The sequence below is a fragment of the Pempheris klunzingeri genome, chromosome 5, assembly GCF_042242105.1.
Source record: "Pempheris klunzingeri isolate RE-2024b chromosome 5, fPemKlu1.hap1, whole genome shotgun sequence".
NCBI classification, from domain to species: domain Eukaryota; kingdom Metazoa; phylum Chordata; class Actinopteri; order Acropomatiformes; family Pempheridae; genus Pempheris; species Pempheris klunzingeri.
This window is the reverse complement of record NC_092016.1, coordinates 17113894-17136356: the sequence shown is the minus strand read 5'-3', so window position 1 is coordinate 17136356 and position 22463 is coordinate 17113894. Positions and strand designations below refer to the sequence as shown.

General features: G+C 41.2%; 1 protein-coding gene and 1 non-coding gene across 5 annotated transcripts; both read left to right on the top strand.

Moving 5' to 3' along the window:
* The first annotated feature begins 26 nt into the window (after nt 1–26).
* fbxo31 (F-box protein 31) lies at nt 27–22347 on the top strand. 4 transcript variants are annotated; one of them, XM_070831037.1, is made up of 11 exons: nt 27–41; nt 12649–13076; nt 14446–14517; nt 15007–15093; nt 15497–15573; nt 17767–17934; nt 18109–18183; nt 18361–18470; nt 18682–18835; nt 19217–19587; nt 20462–22347. In XM_070831037.1, exons 2-11 carry the CDS (start codon nt 12728–12730, stop codon nt 20682–20684), a joined length of 1686 nt encoding a protein of 561 aa, XP_070687138.1. In that variant the 5' UTR covers nt 27–41; nt 12649–12727; the 3' UTR covers nt 20685–22347. The 4 variants fall into 4 exon arrangements, with proteins under 4 accessions (XP_070687138.1, XP_070687137.1, XP_070687135.1 ...); XM_070831036.1 differs by lacking the exon at nt 27–41 and adding an exon at nt 11785–11891; XM_070831034.1 differs by lacking the exon at nt 27–41 and having other exon boundaries at nt 12558–13076.
* Nucleotides 125–197, top strand: trnar-acg (transfer RNA arginine (anticodon ACG)). The gene has a single exon. It is a non-coding gene; the product is annotated as a tRNA-Arg (tRNA).
* Nucleotides 22348–22463: the final 116 nt, after the last annotated feature.

The window sequence follows — 22463 nt, the reverse complement described above, 5'->3', positions numbered from 1 at the left end:
ACTTGGGCAATATTCAATAAATAACCCGGTTAAGTACAGAAGTGAGTCTTTGTTACATGTAGTCAGAAGTAAGTTATGGAACCGACCGTTTAAATCTACATGTTATTCCCTCACTGACCGGTACGGGCCAGTGGCGCAATGGATAACGCGTCTGACTACGGATCAGAAGATTCTAGGTTCGACTCCTGGCTGGCTCGTTAGCTTTTCCTACTGTTTGTTAGGACGAAGCATTTAGATATTGTTAATCTAGATTTAAGTCCTTAGTATTCGCTATTTATTCATTTCAAATGTATGTTTTGTCCACAAAGCGTGTGGGCAGCAGTTGGTGATGCTGTGACTATTAACTCAACAGTAACCCCGAGTTTCGACTCCGAGCCGTGAGATCTGTTACTCCTGCAACCTGTAAATCGAGTTTATTCTTGTTGGTGACAGCCAATCACATTTGCGTCTGCTACCACAAATCTACCAAGATTTGGCCAATCGGCACTTCTGTCGCTACCAAGATTTCCCCAGCACCGACCAACAAAGGACCTGTATTATGGACGATGATTTATGAAGTTAAAATGAAGAGTTTCCTATTCGGTACTCCCTCACCACAAAAATCCAAATTAGCTGGGAGCTGAACGTTTCTGGATGTTGGTGGCTCTATTGTGCGCCATTTCCACTAACATCTAAATGTCACAGAAACACAAAACGAGTATTATCTGTTAAAAAAAGTAGTAAAAAAATATATAAAAAGTAGTAGAAAGTAGTAAAATAGCATTGAAACACAAGAAAACACAATACAATACGAATACAACAATATAATACAAGTGCAAGAGTACAATAAAAACACAACAATACTCTGACAATAAATTATATATGACAAAATGATAACAGAATCTAGAGAGAGCACTCATTAAAAGCATGTCTGACATGTATTTAGCTGCTAGTCTGTCTACAACTGACAAGCAAGCAATAAAGGGACTTTAGGACAGGAGAGATGTGTGCTCTCCTTCTGGTTTTGATTGGTACACCTTCTGCTGCATTCGGAATGATCTTATTTATTGCTTTCACCACAAGCCTGCGGGTGATAAATGCATGTGCATGAATCTCGGTATCTGTCCAGGAGTGAAACGGTTGCACATTTTAGGTGTGCAGCTCCACAGCAGACCAAAACCGTTCAGGTAAGAGAAGGCGCAGGCTGCCAACTTACTGCTGTGCCGCAGGTTCATTTGAGTCAGTTCAATTGCACCTGAACTGATTCACCTCAGGTAAATGTGTGAATCCGTTTTCTCATCCCAGTAGTTACTAAATGACTTAACTGAAATAATGAATTACGATTAGATTGAATTATCAATTAACTACTTAATACGTATGCCACCGAATTATTTATAAGAACAGCTCTTTATGTATTTATAGGAAATGTTAAATGGTCTCACTGTACACTGACAAGTGCACACGCTCCTCCTGATGTATCCTGTGGATATAATTGCAGGGTGGAACGAGGATCGGCCTGTGGCAGCAATAACTGATGAGCAGCAACCACATTGCTGCAATCGTCTTCTGCATCATGCTGTCAATACGCATGCAGAAGAAGTTCTGGGCCAGAAGATCATCCCTTTGTTATTATGCTGGTAGATATATATTATACTTGTTTTCTGTGACAATTTAAAGTTTACAAATACCATTTTACCACTGAGTTATTATATAATGTCCTGGTGTATTATGTGATTGTTTGTCAGTGTTTTTATATTTTAAAGATAAGTTCATGGAGTGGAACACCTTTACAGGACTACAAGTTGGCCCCTGAGGAGTTAGAAACCACTGATGCTGACACAGAGGTGGATGAAAGTTATGCTGAAGTTTCAGGGCATCACTGTCCCCACCTTCAGCACAGAGAAAAGACCTGCTGCCTCCTCACAAGCGTTGGTGGCTGCAGCGTCTGTGGTCCCATCAACTCCAACTCCTCAAGCAACCAGCTCCATCCCCGCCCGCCGACCCTCTCCTGTAACCAGCTCCCCTGCTGCTCACTCAGCCTTGCTCACTCCTGGAGCAAATAGCTGTGGGTTTTATTCATAGAGTTTCTGTACTTGTCCTCATACTAAGTCCAAATGTATATTTGTCATACAGACATAAAGACAAGTGTAAACTAAATATTTTCCCTTTTTTTCCATGTTGTCCCAGAGGGCCAGTTATCAGCAGAAACTGAGTTATATTAGCTGCACTCTTATGGGGTCAGCTGCAGGTCAAAGGCCAGGAAGATTGTGAGGGAGCCCACCCACCCCAGCCACAGACTGTTCTCTCTGCTGCCGTCAGGGCGGCGTTACCGCTGCCTGAGAGAGATGAGGAGGAGCTTCTTTCCTCAGGCCGTCCGCTTGCTGAACCTGAAACACTAGACTTTATGGACAATCTATTCAAAACCTGCAATATCCTGGCATACTGTAAATAGACCCACATACCTTGTTTTAGACTTTGATTTATTATCTATATATATATATGTGTGTGTGTGTGTGTGTATATATATATATATATACACACACACACATATATACATACATATATATATATATATATATATACACACACACACACATATATATATATACACACACACACACACACACATATATATATATACATACATATATACATATATATATATATATATATATGTTTCTATTCTTATTGTTTCACTTTGTGTGTTTTTTTATTTTTTATATTTATTTCTATTTTATTTGTTTCAGTCTGGAACAGGCACTAATTCCACTGCACATTATACTGTGTATAACTGTGTATGTGACAAATAAAGAATCTTGAATCTTGAATTACCATTTGTTACCATACATTACTGTCAAATACCACAAGTTATGGTAGATTACTATACATTAACATCCATTTACGTTACTATCCATTACCATGCATCACCATATGTTACCGTACATTACCATACATTATCCTACAATACCATAGAATACAGTGCATTATTGAAGAATACCGTACACTACTGTACGTTACAATAGAATACCATATGTTACCATACAACACCATTCAAGACCATACCAGAGCTTTGCAAACCATCGTAGATATTATCAGTGGACATGCAATAGTGTAATTGTTTGTAAACTTTTTTTCAAGAATTTTACTGAGAAATGGGAGGTTATTATAAGGTTGTTATTATAGTGTGGTCTATCTTTCAGCCCTCTGGAAAAAAGTGCACTATCTAGGACAGCACAAGAAATGATTACATCATTTGTTAACTGTGTTAACTGTTAACAGATTACCATCAAAATCCTGAAGGCCCAAGGACAAACCTAGTACCAAGCAGACGTCACCATGGCCAGAGGACAGTTTTAACCTTTTTATGATGTTCAGAATCAGAATACTTTTATTAGTCAGTTTTGAGCTTTTATATACTTTATATTGGTGTTTTTTTTCATTATTGAATAACTGCTGAGTTCTTTGCTAATATTCTGAAATCCAAACTTGGGTAACAATTTGAGCATGAAGTTAATAATTGTGTTCTAGACAGTAACACTGAAACTATAGAGTTACAAAAGCAGCAGTCTAAGGAATTTGTAGACACAAACCTACCTAACGACACTGAGATAGGTTTAGAGAACCAAGCTGCTACAGAAGAGGAATTAAGAAGAAGTCAAAGAACCCGAACACTCACAGTAAAGGGTCAAGAACTCTATGATGGCAGATCTAAAGTGCTTCAAAAGTGCTAAGGAGGCTAAAAAGGCACTCAATAAAGCTTTCTCCATTGAGATACTACAGGATCTCATGACTGACATCCAACGTGCTTCAGCGGAAGTAAAACAAGCTTATGAAGACTTGTGTCAGCACATTACTCCTGATGGCAACACCCGCCGCAGAGTGGACACTTGTGATGCTGTCTCAAGACACATTCTGGAGCAAGCATGGAAAGAAGAAGCATGCTGGCCTGAAACTGACTCAGTATTTTCATCTGCATCTCAGAGGCCCAGTTTAAGTTCTATAAGCAGTTCAAGCATAAAATCACAGCGTTCAAGTCAGTCCTCTATAAAGAGACAAGAAGCTGCAGCGGAGCTAGCTGCAACTCAAGCTACTTTAAAGGTCTTACAAGAAATAGAATATGAGAAGCAAGAGCTTGAATCACTTGAAGCTGCAAATAGAAAGAAACTTGCGCTGCAAGAAGATGAAAACGCTGCAAGGCAAAAAGCTTTAGAAGAAAAGTGCAGAGAGATAGAGCGCTTAGAGACAGTCAAGACAATGAATGCTGCAAAGGCACGACTCCAAGTCTATGAACAACAAGTGAACTCAGACGAGAGAGAGATATCACAAGTGCTTCATGACAGCAAGCTAATGCATGCACCTGCACCTAACTCAAAAGGTTCTCCAGTGCATCACGTGGCATCAACACAAGAGGTCACGCATGTACAACCTGCTACTAGTGCTCATCAAGATAGCACCATAGCACTAGCCGAAGCAATAGCAGAGTCCATTAATGTAAGTCGTCTTCCAGTACCAGAACCTTCTGTTTTCACTGGCAACCCATTAAAGTACAAGGACTGGAAAATGTCTTTTCAAACATTGATAGGAAGAAAGAACATTCCAGTGAATGAGAAAGTCTACTACCTTCGCAAGTATGTTGGTGGTCCTGCAAAGAAAGCCATTGAGAGTTATTTCCTGTTAGGTACAGATGCAGCTTACCATTCAGCATGGAACATCCTGGAAGAAAGGTATGGAAGTTCCTTTGTGATTGCCAAGAGGCTTTTATTCAGCAAAGACAATCCCTCTCCCAGTTACTTATTCAAGAGAGTTCATTCCTGCCAATCTAAGTCATATTCCTACACCCAAGACAGCAAGAGCATGGCCTCACCTAGAGCACCTTGCTGAAGAGATTGCACCCTTAATTGAGTGTGACATTGGTCTGCTCATAGGTTACAACTGCTCACAAGCCCTGCTACCTAGAGAAGTTGTGTCAGGCAAAGACAATGAGCCATTCGCTCAAAAAACCGACCTTGGCTGGAGTATAGTTGGTTGTGCTGATCCCTGCGTTGATTATGGAGATGCAATCGGAAGCAGCCACAGGATAGTGGTGAGACAAGTGAAACCCCATTTTCAGTTGTCTGCTGATCTCACAAGTGAAGTTCAGTACATATGCCGAACGCAAGTCAAAGAATTAGTCACTCCACCTGATGTAATAAAGGTGCTTGAGTCAGACTTCAATGAAAGAACCGTAGAAGATGCTCACTTCTCTCAAGAGGATCTGCGCTTCATATCAACGATGGAGTCAGGAATCAAAATCAAGACGAATGGTCACTGTGAAATGCCTTTACCATTCAAGGAAAATAGACCAAATCTGCCAAACAATAGGACATGTGCCGAGCACCGTCTCAAGTGTTTAAAGAGGAGATTTGAGAAAGACAAGCAATGATATATATATATATATATAATATATATAGGAGTATATAGCCTTTATGAGTGAAACAATTGCTCGGGGAGACGCTGAGAAGGTCCCTGAAGATGAAATTGATCATAGCACGGCCTGGTACATTCCACACCATGGGGTGTATCATCCACAGAAACCTGGAAAGATACGAGTTGTGTTCGACTGCTCAGCAAAATTTCAAGGCATGTCATTAAACGATTACCTGCTCACAGGGCCAGATCTGACAAACAATTTGCTTGGTGTACTGTGTCAGTTTCGCAAGGGTCCAGTAGCAATAATGTGTGATATAGAACGTATGTTCCATCAATCCCACGTGCAAGCAGAAGACCAAGACTACTTGAGATTTCTCTGGTGGGAAAATGGAGACTTTCAATCCCAACCATCAGTCTATCACATGAGAGTACACCTGTTTGGAGCAGCCTCATCGCCTGATTGTGCAAACTATGGCCTCAGACACATCGCAGCTCAAGGACAAGGTCACTTCATGAAGCATCTATTCGCTTCATTGAGAGAAACTTTTATGTTGATGATGGTCTGACAAGTGTGGCAACAAAGGATGAAGCAATTCAGCTGGTCAGCGAAGCAAGACAGCTCTGCAGTGCTGGCAAGCTACGAATTCACAAGTTCATTTCCAACTGCCAAGAAATACTTGCCTCGATTCCCAAGGAAGAGTGCGCTGAAACAGTAAGAAGTCAAGACTTAGTCTTGGGTGAGCTACAGATGGAGAGAGCCTTAGGTGTTAAATGGTGTGTCACTTCAGATCAGTTTGGATTCAGAGTAGTGGTGAATGAACGCCCACTCTCTAGAAGAGGAGTTTTGTCAACTGTAGCCTCCATCTATGACCCACTCGGCTTTGTAGCACTGTTCATTTTAATTGGCAAGTAAATACTGCAGCAAATGTGCAGAGACAAGATTGGATGGGATGAACCACTGTCTGATGACCTTCGGCCACAATGGTTATTGGCTCTTCAGAACTTAGCTGAAGTAAAGATTCAGAGATGTTACATTCCAGCAAGTTTCAAAGAAGTTCAAGAATATGAACTCCATCACTTCTCAGATGCAAGTGTCACCGGGTATGGACAATGCACCTACCTGAGAGCTATCAGTGCATCAAGACAAATCAGCTGTTCTTTAGTCATGGGAAAAGCCAGAGTAGCACCCACAATGGTCACCACAGTGCCAAGACTTGAGCTGTCAGCAGCAGTTGTTGCTGTTCGTACAAGTGACATGCTCAGAAAGGAGTTGGATATACAAGCTCAGGAGTTCTTCTGGACGGACTCAAAGGTTGTCCTTGGCTATGTTAACAATGATGCTAGACGATTTCATGTATTTGTGGCAAATCGCATTCAGCGGATCAAGGAAAGTACAAATCCAAGTCAATGGAGACATGTAATACCTGAAGAAAACCCCGCTGATCATGCGTCCAGAGGCCTCAAAGCAAAAGAGCTCATTGCTTCCAACTGGTTTACTGGTCCTGGCATGACAAGCTTCCCAGTGGAGATATCAAGGTGGGAGACATTGCAGTTGAAGACCCAGAAATTCGTAAGATCTTTGTGCACAAGACCGTGACAATAGAAAATACACTGCTCAATCGCTTCCTGAAGTTTTCCAGCTGGTCGTGGTTAGTCAAAGCTATCGCCAGACTCGTACAACGTGTCAAAGAGATTAAAGGTTTGATACCAAGGAACAATGAAGGCACAAGTATCGAAGAGAGAAAGGATGCAGAACTAACTATAATACGTATTGTTCAAACAGCAACCTTCTCGGAAGAAATCCAAAGTCTTCAAAACAAGAAAGGCTTACCAACTAAGGACAAGTCTAGCAGACTACACAGACTAAATCCCTTTGTAGATGAGCAAGGCATCTTGAGGGTCGGAGGTCGGCTAGAACATGCTGCTTTGCATCCACACATCAAACATCCAGCAGTCTTATCAAAGACCAGTCACATAGCAAACCTACTTATCAAGCACTATCATGAACAAGTGCAACACCAAGGGCGTGGCTTAACAATGAATGAGCCACGATCGAATGGCATTTGGATACTTGGATGTAGTCATGCTGTGTCATCATACATCCACAAATGTGTAAAGTGCAGAAAGTTCACAGGATGTAGAATCCTGTTGTCGGGGATGTGGAATAGTGTTGCACATCCATCTTGACATATGTATGTGCTTTTTACGCATGAAGGCCCTAAAAACAAACAAAAATCCCAACATCATTTTGTTATGCATGTCATTTGTACATCATTTAACATACTCCACAGATGAAACACAAGAATAAATCCTGGATTTGCTTACCTTGTTGAATCCCTGCAGTGCGTTAGCTGTTTGGATGTGGCTCCAAATGGGTCAGCAAAGGTAGCCCGACCTTCCTTTGGATACATGGCCTTTTATAGATAGGATACTTTAATGTACAAGATTCTCAGGGTTGTAAATATGGTTTCATATATTGCATTGATGCAAAGTGTACTTACTACTAGGGTCCAATGGTGGTCCTTGCAGACAGCCCCAATTAGCATGTCCCACTCCATTACATCACGCTATGAGTGATGATTTTAGTTTAAGATGGCATAATTGCAACTTAAATATTTAAAAAGGCAACTATTATCCATACGTACCTTTCTTAGGCCCCTTGATGTGCCATTCCAGATTGCCGTCATCTCAAAAGTGTCAATTACTTTTGTTTTTTTTTTGGCACCTTTTGCCAACCACACTAGGTAAGCATTTACAATCTACACAAAAAAGGGAAATTAACATACCAAATATATGCATATCGAAGTGGAAAAATGTGGAGCAGTTTACAAAACAATATTTACCTCACTTTCTAATTCCCTCCCAGGTGCCAGGCTCTGGAGATCAGCTGTGAAGATTTTATAAGGCCCTATTTTGGCCCACAGCACTTCGCCCATTTTCCCACTCCAGATATCCTTAAGAGCTGGAAAGTCAGAAGTTTTCAGTCATTTAAAAGAGTGCATAGAATTGTACAAGTCACATTATATGGGATATACCATTACCATGAATGGGCTGACTGTCTCCTGGTGATATGGAAGGTGGTGGACTGGTGCTGACAACTGGAATGTTCGATGGAAGAACGTTAGGGTACAAGGGGCTTGATGATGGTTGTGGAGGGGGGCAAGCCAGAGGAGAGACACCAACTTTTAAGAGCTTTGTTGGAATTCTCTCCTCTGGCTCTGTGAAGGCAGTAATCTGGTCAATATTAGCAATGATTTTTGCCTTGCTATTGACCAGGCTAACCGTTTTATCCTTAATACTAAGTATTTTGTAGGGGCCGAGCAGATCACTCTCCATTTTTCCACCTTTACGTTGTTGTTGTCCAATGTTTGCTTTTAGAACAGTGTCGCCAACTTTGAAGTTGTCATCCCACCCCCTCTCCAACTTCCGTTTGTGGATGGTGGCTTGTTTCTTCTGCACGTTTTCTTGCACAGTTTTATAGTCGAGTGGCTGTTTGTCCAGACCCCCGAACGCCTCCTCTCTTGTTAAGATGTTCTCTACCTTTTCCGTTGTGATCTAAAGTGCAATGATGCAGAGTGGTGTTACATTCTGACTTATACATCCAAGTAATTATCACCACAACCCCTTGACTCCTAAACAAATAGATACTTACGTCATACTCTTCAGGCACCTCAGATGGGTATCTTGCCTCCCTTCCAAACATCTGATAATATGGACTGTACCGTGTTGTCAGATGTTTCTTAGTTCGCAGTCCAAACATCGTAGGTTGCAAAAATTCATCCCATTTACTGGGCGTCTCTCTCGCCAGTTTGTTTAGAGATCTGAAAATATTCAGGAAATAACAAAATAGGGATTTTTATGCCATTAATTTCGTATGCTGCTGTGTAGATGCATGCAATAAAACAAATTAACTTACCTCTGGATGGTGCCATTAAGCTTTTCAACCAAGCCATTTGTCTGTGGGTGATACGGAGCACAAAAGCTCCGTTTAATCCCCAAGGAGTGACACAGCCGGGCATTGACCTTAATGTCCATTTTACAGAAAAACAAGTCAGTATTTACATTACTAAGAAACAAAAAAAATGTTTGTCATGAGTGTTTTTACCTGGTTTTTAAACTCAGTCCCCTGATCTGTAAGCAGTCTCTGAGGTACACCAAATTTGTATACAAAATCGAGAATACATTTGGTTACCTCCTCTGCAGACTTAGTCTTCAGAGGATAGGCCTCTGCCCATTTTGTGAAATAATCAACCATTACACAAATGTATTGATTACCACCCTCAGTTACAGTGAGCTTCATCAAATCCATGCCTACAAGCTCAAAAGGCTCTGATACCTGAAAAAGTTGAATGACAATTAGAGATCTGCACAGGAAGTAGCTGGTATGTGAGCACATGTAGCTGCAGAGACATTCAATTGCACAATAAACTCACCTCTATTGGGTTGTACTGGCTCTTTTCTTTAAGACTGGCCCGTTTTGCCTGGCAATCAGGACATTGAGCAACCTGAAATGTATTTAGATTATTTACTTATTGATTTGTTTAGAAGGCTTTCATGGGGAAAGAGCAAAAAAAAAAATCAGGTAACTTTGAGTGACCTTTTTTACTTACCCATTTCCGAATGTCTGCTTCCATTCCAGGCCAGTAATACCGAGTGATGATGGCATTTTGTGTTTTTTCTACACCACAGTGGCCTCCCAGGCTGCTGCAGTGCATCTCCACAAAAATTCTATTTGCTTGAGCAGCAGTAGATACAACCTTTGCCAGGTGCTCTTCTTTGTTTTTTTTTCGTCGGCACACATAGTGCAGTTCTCCACCTGGTCAAAGAAGCTCAATTTAAGACTTTTAAAGTATAACAGAACACATTTACTTGTTATTGATGTAATATAATATGAATACTTACCCTTGAGCACAAAATTTGAAGCTCTTCTTTTTATAGTATACCTCTGGTGCTTTGTGAGGCCCTCAGGAAAACGATTGTGGACTTGGAACTCCACAATCTCATCAATGATCTTGGAATCCATCTCTTCCGTTCTATCTGTCTGTCTATTTGTCTCTGAAATTAATCAGCGTACCTACTTCCAACACCATTGTGCCTTCTGCACAACCTTATATAGCCTCCATTGGGTGCCTATGAATTAATTGGCACACACCTTCTCATAGTTGTTTTGACGAGCATTTCAATGCACCTGGCTGTGGAAGATTATTGTATACACCAAAAAAGGTTTTATTTTGTCTTGATATGCTCCTATGTTTCCTAATCAACTTAAGAATGAATATGATGTCAAGTTCTGATCACAGAGTAAACTCTTTGAATTGCTCATCTATTAAATAGCCTTGAGCCACTTTTGCTAGATATCCACTCCAGGCTTTGCTGACTTCTATTCACCTTGTGTTGTCTATCAGACACCTTGATTAGTTCAGCCCTAACAACTTTCTCTCCATGGTGCAGTGAAATGCTCATCAAAACCACTTGTAATTATTCTGAACTTGAGTAAGGATTCTGTTCTTGAAATACACAGTTGGTGTGTCCTGTCTGTTGGTGACCATCTTGAGTCCAGAATCCTGAATGAAATACTTTGAGTGATTGACATCTTTGTGTTTTGGTTGAGCTGTGAGCAGCAAAGATTCAAGATTCAAAAGATTCAAAGACTTTATTGTCACATGCTCAGCAGTTACATGAAGCAATCACTGGCTTCATCTTGTGTCTCTGGTCCCAGTAACACTGCTAACAATATCAAATAAAATACGCCAGCAAGTAGGTAAGTAATAAATATAAGAAATATAAATACAACTAAGAAAATAAAATAAAATGTACAGCTAAATAAAATAAAAAGTACAGCTAAAGTAGTAGTGCAAATTGTTTGCAGATTATGTGCGGTTTAAGAGTCTTATGGCCTGGGGGATGAAACTGTCCCTGAGCCTCCTGGTGCAGCAGACCTCAATCCTATGTGTTTTACGTCTGAGAAACATTTATACTCTTCTTATGCAGCTGACGACATTTGCATCACTGATTTGTAGCAGAATTTGTGTAACGGGCTGTTAAACTGCCGCAGACTAACGAAACAGTGAGACGGTGGTCACTCAGCATTGAGCGGTGTGGTCACAAGTTGATCTGGCTTCCTCCTGTCCTCCAGAGACCGCTGCCCGTGTCATACATGTCTTTGTTATATGACAGGTCAGTGAAGTGACATTGTGATGATTGTGGCGCTCACAGCGTGTCCCTGCTGCTTGTTTATTTTCCCACAATGGCGCGAGTTCGAATCTCGTAGAAGATAAAACTATTTTTTCACATTTAAAAAGATGTGTGTGTGTGTGTGTGGAGGATGGGGCGTCTACATTACAAATACTCAAACAAGACGGGTGTTTAGGACATTTATTCATTTATTAAAACAGACATTCACAGGAAGGGCAGCTTGTCGTCTTCCTGTTCTCAACATTTTCGGTTACAGCAAGCAGCGTTCAAAACGTGACCACACACCACTACGAGACACGTTTCCACAGGTACGACTCTAAAGTGGACTCAGATCGGTATGTTTGGACATTGTGGTGAAAACTAAACAAAGAGGCATTCACACGGCCAGCTATGCACCTGATTTCATGATTTCAACAGCTGCCGTAACTACGACAACAACAGACGCATTCGGCTCGCGGTCGCCAGTTAACAGGGCCACTGGTTGAACTGTCATTTGGAATAAATGTCTGTAAGACAAAGAGCGCCTTGTCGTCCGTAATTAAACTGGAGGGGAGCTACAAGTAGCATATAATATAAAATGGAATAAAAAAAGCTATGCAGTACATACAAATATAAAGAGATTGCACTGTAATAGAATGGTATTATTTAGACTTGATACTTGAATGAGGATAAGATGTGGCACGAGTCCAGCTGAATGAACAGTTCTGTGTGCAGCCTACTGACAGTTGTATTGATTGTACAGTCTAACGGCAGCAGGCAGGAAGGATTTGCGGTTGCTGCATAAAGCTATGCAGCAGCAACATGCTGGTCTTAAGGTCTATTGCCTGTGGTTGGGGTGAAACAGAAAGCAGAGGAGGAGGAGGGAGGGGGAGAAGGAGGAGGGACGGGGGGGGGGGGGGGGGGGGGGCGTGCGACGCTCTTTACGTGCGCCTCTGTGACGTCAGAATAAATGTTTCTGCCCATGCTCGCAAGGACAGGAGGTGATCAGCCAGACTGCAGCTGATAGATGTGTTGTAGTGATGTAATGTTGCCTGTTTGGTGACTACGGATGGCTGTTTGTGCCAGGCTCTGCGGAGTGGGTCAGTCGCGGAGGTGCCGGAGGCGACAGCGGCAGAACCAGCAGGATCAGGGCAGCGATTCGGACATGGACGAGGAGGAAGAGGAGCGGATCGTAGGACAGAGGCAAGGCGACGTTGTTGTCGGCGGCGGAGGAGGAGGAGGAGGAGGAGGAGGCCCAGAGAGCGGCGTCGCCACTGCAGGGCCGAGTGACGCTTGTGAATATGGCAGCGATCATGTCAAACGAGGAGGATCACTGGATCGCACAAGCACAGGACCTCCACACCCGCAATCATTAGCGGATCTACCGCCGGAGCTTCTGGTGGAAATATTCTCCTTGCTTCCAGGAACAGCACTACCAAATGTTGCCCTCATCTGCAAGAAATTCAGACAAATCCTGAACACTGAAACCATCTGGAGAAGGCGATGCATGGAAGGTAAATATAGTGATCACTGGACATAGAGGTAATTTAAACGTAGAGTGCATGAATAAAGCGTTGAGACATATATTAATATCAGATGTGATGACCAGACTGCATGAGATTCCCTCTCGTCGGCAGGTTATTTGCGTCAGGCTCGGTGCCCAGCTCTGTCTCTTTGGAAATGTCTTCCTCTAAAAGCATTTCTATCGATCTGTGCGGAAACCATGAAGGAAATTACTTTAAACCCAGAGCCTGCGTCCTTAGGCACTGCTGTGAAAAAAAACAAAAAAAGACGGACCAAGGCCTTTCACTGTTATTAGGCCCATGTCAGCCATTCTGTGTGGCTGATAAGACTGTTGATGCAGGGACGGACTCAGCCTTTTGGGCGCCTTGAGCATTAGTTTGATCACCACCACCACTATGGCAACAAATATGTCTCATAGCATGTACATAATTACACACAAATACTACATAAGAATATACACTCAATGGTGTTCATATAGTACTGCTGAAACAGTCAATTAGGCAAAGTGTTGAATAAATAATTTTTGAGAATAAAATTCTCTCTTAATGCAAATGTGATTTTTTTTTTTATATGACAGACTATATTATGATATTTTTTCTGGTAAATCAAACAGGAAGCTAATATGGATGAAATAATCAATGGCAGTAGATAAAGGTGAATCATAATGAGCACTTGTTTTGTTGAATGATCAATAAATCCATTAGATGATCACTCAGTGGATTGATTGATAATACAAATACACGGTAGTTGCAGTAACATGAGCAGCCAGCTGGGAGGACATTTTGGAGATTTTGAGGCCACTATTTTTGCATTGTGGCAGAATAAGGGAGTCAGGGAGCTGCAAAGTGTATGTGAGATAAAAGTAGCGGCTTTAGAGATGTTGTGTATTGAAAAGTTGCACGTGAAACGTCATGACAGACATTTACAGTAAGCTGGGAAACCTCTTTTTTTGTGTGATGGAGGACAACAATTACAGTTAAAATCATTTGCATTCTTGTTGAACTCATGCGTCAGGCCAGCCATGTGTTTAAGAAATCTTGGGAATCGTTGAGAATCGGAGAGATGATCGCGTCACGTCTGTGTCCGCTGACTGGGATGTACACTGTGTATCTTGATTTCTGCTATGCACAGTTCCTGTTCAACTCTGGCTTATGTTGTCACACTAAACTGAAAGCAGCTGATTTAGGGTAATTCCACAATTCACACTATGAATTAAATGAATATGGGATATTTGATTACAGTGTTTAAAAATTTGATATTACCACTGATACTGATAGAGGTATTTTGCATGCATAGCCTTAATCAATCCAATTAATGTTAATCCCTAAACTATTTCATGTATGTGTTGTCTCCCTGCAGAGTTTGGCATGAATGAGGATCTGAGGAAGATGGAAGTGGGAGGTGTATCCAGCCGGGATCTCTATGTTAAACGTGAGTTGATTAAACAGCTTTCATGTCATACTTAGTTCAGTGTTACTCCATCGGTTCATTTGATGTGTGCACCCTCATATCTTTTTTTCTGTGTGTGTGTGTATGTGGCGTAGGTGCCCAGATAGGTCTCCCAAATGCAGACTGCCATTTGCAGCAGATGGGAAAAGAGTCCCAGTAATTGCTTTTTTTGATACAAATGTGGTTTCTCTTTTCCACTTTAACTCAAGCTGGTGTCGGTACTAATTTGTTTTTTTAATTTAGACTCCCCCGTCTGTTCCTCATTTGTTTATCAGCAGAGGTATACAGTAGAGCTTATGTTGCATTTTGAAATTCCAGCTGCCACAAAACATGCCAGGCAAAGTGGTGGCAACTGTTGGCTCTTTAAATAGATAATTTAGGCACATTACTGCGTTCACGAGACGGCTGCGTCGGACCGAGGCCGCCTTGGCTCATGGCTGCTCTACACATGCCTGTGTTGTGCCTGTCCAGGTGTCAACCCACGGGTGAAGTCTGGGCGCTTTATGAAGCTCCTCCCGGACTACGAGCACATGGACTATAGAGACGTGTACACACACTGTATGTACATGGGCCTCAGAGTGGATGGCTGCAGCATGAGGGGCTGTGTGAGTTGGGACTCTAGTTGATTTAACTTGTAAGCAGAGAGCTGCAGCAGTGTTATGCATCCTGTGTGAAGGGTGACCGTGTTAATAATTCTCCTCAGCACTGCTTGCCGTCATATTAATTGTGGAATGCGAGGAGGCATCATTTGCTGTGCTGTGTGTGCTTTGTTGTGACTGGCTGACAGGATCGCGGCCCGTTTACGCTTTCTTCCGTTTGGGTTTACATCTCATTGACTCCATCCCAACAGACATGGCGTTTAACGTCTCCCTGTGTTTTTTAACAATGCACAGAGTAGCTGATAGTAAAGCATACTCTGAAACTGATCCGTGTGGTGTGATGTTGTGCTCTTGTGTTGCAGTTCTTCACCCATACCGACATATCTTGGGCTTATGGCAGCCTGACATAGGGCCTTATGGTGGATTGCTCAATGTTGTGGTAAGTAGTATTTCTCAGTCATAGTTTTGCATTAAGATGAGCAACAATGAATACAATTTACAGTTTGTCTCTTTGCTGTATCTTTTGAAATCAATTTATTTTATGATTGAATATTCCAAGTATTCTTTTAATATCTTGTTTTTGATTAATACAGGTCATTATTATTCATTTTCCTTTCTTATTTTTTGAACAAAAATAGGTTTTGTATTTTTACATCAAGTTTACAGACATGGGTCAAAAATGACCCATTTATCTAAGTATGATTTTGAATTAAATGACTTCATACTATAACAATAATTTACTTCAAATAATCACTTTAGCAGTGGTTTGGGCCAAGCAATCATACAGTTAACATTTTAAACATGTTTATTTGTCATTTTGTCACACATACACATACCACTGATGGCTATTGAACTGAACTGTATCTGTAGTGTAACTATTGTGATGTGGTGAATGTGACCAAAACACAGGTGTGCCTTAGGCTGGCCACAATAAAAGGCCACTCTGAAATGTGCAGTTTTGGGGGTCTGGGGGGGGGTCAGAAAACCAGTCAGTATCTGGTGTGACCACCATTTGCCTCATGCAGTGCAACACATCTCCTTCGCATAGAGTTGATCAGGTTGTTGATTGTGGCCTGTGGAATGTTGGTCCACTCCTCTTCAATGCCTGTGCCAAGTTGCTGGATATTGGCAGGAACTGGAACATGCTGTCGTATACGCCGATCCAGAGCATCCCAAACATGCTCAATGGGTGACATGTCCGGTGAGTATGCTGGCCATGCAAGAACTGGGATGTTTTCAGCTTCCAGGAACTGTGTACAGAGCCTTGCAACATGGGGCCGTGCATTATCGTGCTGCAACATGAGGTGATGGTCGTGGATGAATGGCACAACAATGGGCCTCAGGATCTTGTCACAATATCTCTGTGCATTCAAAACGCCATCAACAAAATGCACCTGTGTTCGTTGTCCATAACATGTGCCTGCCCATACCATAACCCCACCGCCACCATGGGCCACTCAATCCACAACATTGACATCAGCGTGGACATTCCTGCAGTCAGCATGCCAAGTGCACGCTCCCTCAAAACTTGCGACATCTGTGGCATTGTGCTGTGTGATAAAACTGCACAGTTCAGAGTGGGCTTTTATTGTGGTCAGCCTAAGGCACACCTGTGCAATAATCATGCTGTCTAATCAGCATCTTGATATGCCACACCTGTGAGGTGGGATGGATTATCTCAGCAAAGGAGAAGTGCTCACTAACACAGATTTGTGAACAATATTTGAGAGAAATGGCTGTTTTTTGTATATAGAAAATGCTTTAGATCTTTGAGTTCAGCTCATGCAAAACGGGAGCAAAAACAAAAGTGTTGCGTTTATATTTTTGTTCAATGTACAATAGAATATGTCAACAGCTTACAGTATTGGAGATATTTCCCTTTCTGACAGGTAATGTACTTATTCTCAAGGTAACTTAAACCTAATCAATTATTATACACAGTTATCTTTCATAAGTTCAATCAATCAATCACAATCAAACGTTTTCTTAGGTAAGATTAGAATAATTGTAAAACAAGACTTACATGTATCAGATGTGCAAAGGGAGCTGTGCCGAGCAGTGACATGTGGCAGGTGAATAGTTGTCCACAGTAAATACGTTCCTGATTGCAAACATGTACACATTTCAAAGGTTCCCACCAAATACCATAGTAAATTCATGTGGGTCATTTCTGACCCATGTGTGTAAACTTGATGTAGACATACAAAAGCTATGCTAGTTCATGAAGTAAGAAAGGAAAAATAAATATGATGATTTGTGCTAAACAAAAAAAGAATATTTACTGAATCCTTGGAATACTAAATGATAGAATACATTTATTTCAAAGATATAGCATAGAAACACTGAGCCATACATAAAATACCATAGTAAATGGGTATAGGTGATTTTGGACCCATGTTGTGCATTAGAAGGGTAGTGATACAAAGTGTTTTTATTAAAAAAGTAAGAAAGGAAAAAATAAAAGAAGGATGTATTATGATCAAAAACGAGTTAATTGAGGAATACTGAATGATGAAATTAATTTATTGCAAAGATATAGTACATATAAACTCAGTTCGGTCACTTTGGACCCATGTTGTGCATCAAAGGGTTAAGGATCATTTCATTGGCTGATAAATTGTTTTTCATTCAGGTGGACGGGCTTTTCATCATTGGCTGGATGTATTTGCCACCTCATGACCCCCGTGTGGAGGACCCGATGAGAAGAAGACCACTCTTTCGTATCCACATGTGGGAGAGCAAAAAGGCCACTGTGGAGTGTATGTACGGTCACAAGGGTCCCCACAAAGGAGACATTCAGGTGAAGGCTTCCACAGCACAAAAGCTCGTCTGTGCACCAAAGAAATGAGCTCTACATAATTTGGAAATTTGTTGACCCAGATTACAGATTCTACTTTAATTTGAGGTTAGAAGCTAAAAAAAAAAAAGAAAAGTGGGTCCTCCATTAATATGTGTCACATTGTGTTATTTTTAGACTGTGAAGAAGGATGAATTTTCAACAAAATGTAACCAGACTGATCATCACCGGATGCCAGGAGGCAGACAGGAGGTGGGTCACGTCAGATAACTACGTCTATTACTACATGAAACCTGTTGATGACCTGTTGTAAATAATTACATAATTAATGACTTATTTCACTTTATTATGTTTTTAATGTCCATGTACTTTGATAATGTTGAAATTCAAAGACTGTTATCAGCATTTTGTACATGTGTGTGTGTGTAGGAGTTCAGGACATGGTTGGAGGAAGAATGGGGTCGGACACTGGAAGAAATCTTCCATGAGCACATGCAGGAGCTCATCCTGATGAAGTTCATATATACCAGTCAATACGAGTATGAGTCTCTTCCTTATGTCACACTTTCTCTGTAGCTGAATTGAGAGTGTCAGTGGTTGTGATGCCCTCAGTAAATCTCACAGGTTAAACAGTAACAAGATTGCTCCTTATCTCGAGAGATGGTTTGATTTCTCTCATGAATTAATGTATAACCCGGCAGAGGCTCTGGTAAAGCTCTGGCTTTAATCTGCTTTTTTTTTTTTTGACAGTAACTGCTTGACATACCGCAGGATCTACCTGCCTCCGGCGACACCCACTGACCTGCTGCAGCCAGGCCTCTTCAAAGGCACCTACGGGAGTCACGGCTTAGAGATTGTCATGCTCAGTTTCCATGAGACTTCCGCAAGAGCAACCAAGCTCACTGTGAGTTAGTCAACAATCATTATCATTATCATTATCATTGTCTTGTCTTGGAGAGAAACTCTCCTTGTGGCAAAGTTTCCTAACTAATAGAAAGGATAAAGGGCCCTGCAATATGAAATAATCGCAGATATGGAAAGACTGTGTTCCTGTGAATTATTTATTATCCTGTTACAGTCCTCAAGGTCATCCTGCACCTCTCCAACAACACACTCTTCTGCCAAAATCCCTCATGTAATCATCAGTCTAGCTTTTAACAGCCACTCCTACACACCTAGAGCTTTTGAATGGAACATTCTCACATTTTCCACCCTGAAGATGTAACATTAACCCACCAGATTCATCTGGGAATGACGCAGACTGTAATTTTACTCCATCCTGCAGGGAGACCCCAACGTTCCTGCAGGGCAGCTCACTTTGGAGGTTGACCTGACCCGGCGTGTGGTCCTCCCAGACTTGGAGCAACAGCGCAACATAGAGGAGCTGTCCCGGCTGGTGCTGGGGGTGCATGAGGAAGTACAGAGAGAAGCAGAACAGCAGGCCAAGGCATCCTCTGCCACAGTCAGAGGTGAAGCGGAGGGTGCCTGTGGTGGTGCCAGTGCAGCAGAAGGAGTGGAGGCAGGTCATGGTGCCTGTTCAGACAGCTGTGAGCCGGGCCCCAGCAGCATCAACAATCCTCCTGAAGCACAGCCCTTCGTCCTGCCCCTGGGGGTTATGGCTCGCAATGAGGTGTACCCTCGTACCTGCAGGCAATGGTAAGAACTCAGCTAAAAGTATGTGGAAAATACAAAAATATATACAGTGTAGTTTCCGCAGTGTACAGGTGGACTTTTTTCTAGCTGCCTTTGCCCCAGTAACAGTGCTGTTAAACACGTAGTGCCTATTGTTCCTGAGCTGCAACAGTTTGCTGTTTGCAGTTTTATGTTGTGAAAGTTCATAGCATAAAGGCTGAAATCATATTGATCTCTAATGAATGTGTCTTAGTAGGCAGGTTGAATGTTGGCTGAACAGCAATTGTCTTGAACCTTCTTGAATTCATGTTTTATTAACAAGGATATTTAATTTACAATATGTAAATGATTTTGGCTTCCACATTTAAATAAACTGGGTGTGGCGCAGAGTGCAGGCTCTGGTGCATCAAGTCGTGATAACATTCGACCAGTGTCTTTGACCACAGCGCAGTCTCCTGACTGTGTGGTTTCACACATTTTTTTGGGGGGGGGGGTTCACGCTAAAGTGGCATTATCATCAACCTAAAAGAAAATGCACTGATTTTACTCATAGAAATATTTCTGATGGGATTATTAAGTATGTATCATATAAAAATGTATTATTCAGTTTGAAGATAGATGTGGATAATTGTGTTGAAGCACTATTTATATCACAGATTCCCAATCAGTTAATCTGCATTAATCCTATAAAACTTTATTGAAAGTAAAATTCATCAATTATTATAAATTATTACCTGTTATTCGATTAGATTAGATTATAGTAAAATACTTGAGATATCACCATTACCTGTTGTTATTTTCTGTGCTGACTGTTTGTAAGAATAGAGCCCACAACCCATTGAAATTGATATCCATCCAAATATCGATCAATTGATGAACTGATGTCCCTCCATTTCAGCTTCTACGGGACAGGTCTAATTGCTGGGCACGGCTTCACAAGTCCAGAGCGCACACCAGGGCTCTTCGTGCTGTTTGATAAGGACCGTTTTGGTTTCATCTGGCTGGAGTTGAAGTCTTTCAGTCTGTACAGTCGCCTGACGGACCACCTGGCCCACGCTCACGCTCCAAACATGGAGCGATTTGAGGCCATGCTGCGCAACATGCAGTCCTGGACATCCTGATGCACCACGCTTTAAGCCCCCTCCCACAATACAATGCATATTAACAACCATTACACACAAATCACCTCTGTCCTCCGCTGACAACCTTACTGTCACGATAGCTCATGACATGACCTTAACTCTACAGGTTCTATCTATACCTGTTAATCTGTTGAAACCTAGCACACATGTTCTCCTGTTCCCATACAATCACTTTTGAAGGTTGCCCAAGTCACTGTTTATCATCTCACCTCAGTGTGACCTTAATCCTCAAGTGCAGCATGATAACAGGTCACATAAAAGTTTTTATTTTATTTTAATCTATTTATTTATTCCCTGCAGGAGAAGAGGAATGATATTTCATACCACTTATTATGGATCAAACTGTACGTGCCTCTGATTCTAAAAACCATGTCTGTACTTGGTAGTGCTTGAAGAAGATAAAGGTGTCCAATGTATTCTACTATATAGTATTATACTGATTTTAGTGCCCAACATATTGAACTGCATGCTGCGTTTTATTTAGATGTAATTGCATTACACTCATAACCATTATCTGAACACGACGCTTTTTTTGCTTTTAGAGACATTTGAATTTAAAAAAGAAAAAGGGGGGAAAAAAGACAGCATCTCAGGTGTTTTTCTCTTTGCCACAAGTCGGTGAAAAACAGAACAAAAATATTTATTTGTGTATAATTAAAAAAAAATTTATGAGGTTACATTCGTTTAATTAATTTGTCCAATAGGAATACTGAGTGAATTTTACAACTGGGCAATTTTCCAACCATTGACAAAGGAGGATTTGCTGTCTTATCAAACACTTTAGCCACATCAGCCAGCTTAGGCCAGGCTGATATGTTTTTCGCCCTTTGATCTTAAGAGATATCTTTTAGAGTGATAGGATTTGACTCATGGCACGACATCAGACATTCTTTTCATGTTATGTAAGTTGGAAAGATGTATTTTACTGCAATAGAATAACATAACCAATACATAAGCTGGATTTTAATCAAAATGATACAGTTTATGTGCTTATATAATTATGGTCTGAAACAGAAACTTCTCTCTTACCTTTGAAATGTATTGCATTTGTAGTTTGTTTAAATGGCTGACATAATGTTTGCCTGGCTTGATATCTGCAAAGCTAGTCCCTCTAGTTTTTCCAATTTATTTCGAACTTGAAACCAGGCTAGCTGAACATTATACAAAACTAACAGCTCAAAGTGCATCTCGAAGTTCCAAGTAAGTGTCTGTATGTCTCATTACGGCCTGATGGTGATGCCCAGTAGCTTTCCTACTCCAAGTGCACTTTTCTGGGCAGTACAGTGAATCATTCAAAACCACTGGTCAGCACTTTTATATCAGACTGCAGCTTTACTACTATTTGCAACAAAAAAAAATGTCTGCTAAAGCATCATGGACTTAATTTTATCACCTTTTACTAATATTCTCTCAAAATTAGAGCACTTTTATTTTATACATCCTACCATCTATAAGCCCTCTGTACCCAGCTATTTGAATGATTTGCCTTTGAAAAGTGTTGCTTTGTACTATTTTCAATGCCATACGCCTGATTTTGTGGAAAATTAATTAAGTTTGATCTATTGAACTGCTCACATCGGACTTCAGGGAGCTTTTCAGCTTAAGCGCTCTTCTCAGTAATAAAATACAAAACTGAAAAGACCCTTTTTGTCAAACCCATTTATTTTTCCGTTGGTTTGGGTGTATCTCATGGCTGTAATGTGAGTAAACTGATCTCATCTTGCACCTAAAAGGATTATCTCCTTTCACTGCTGTTGC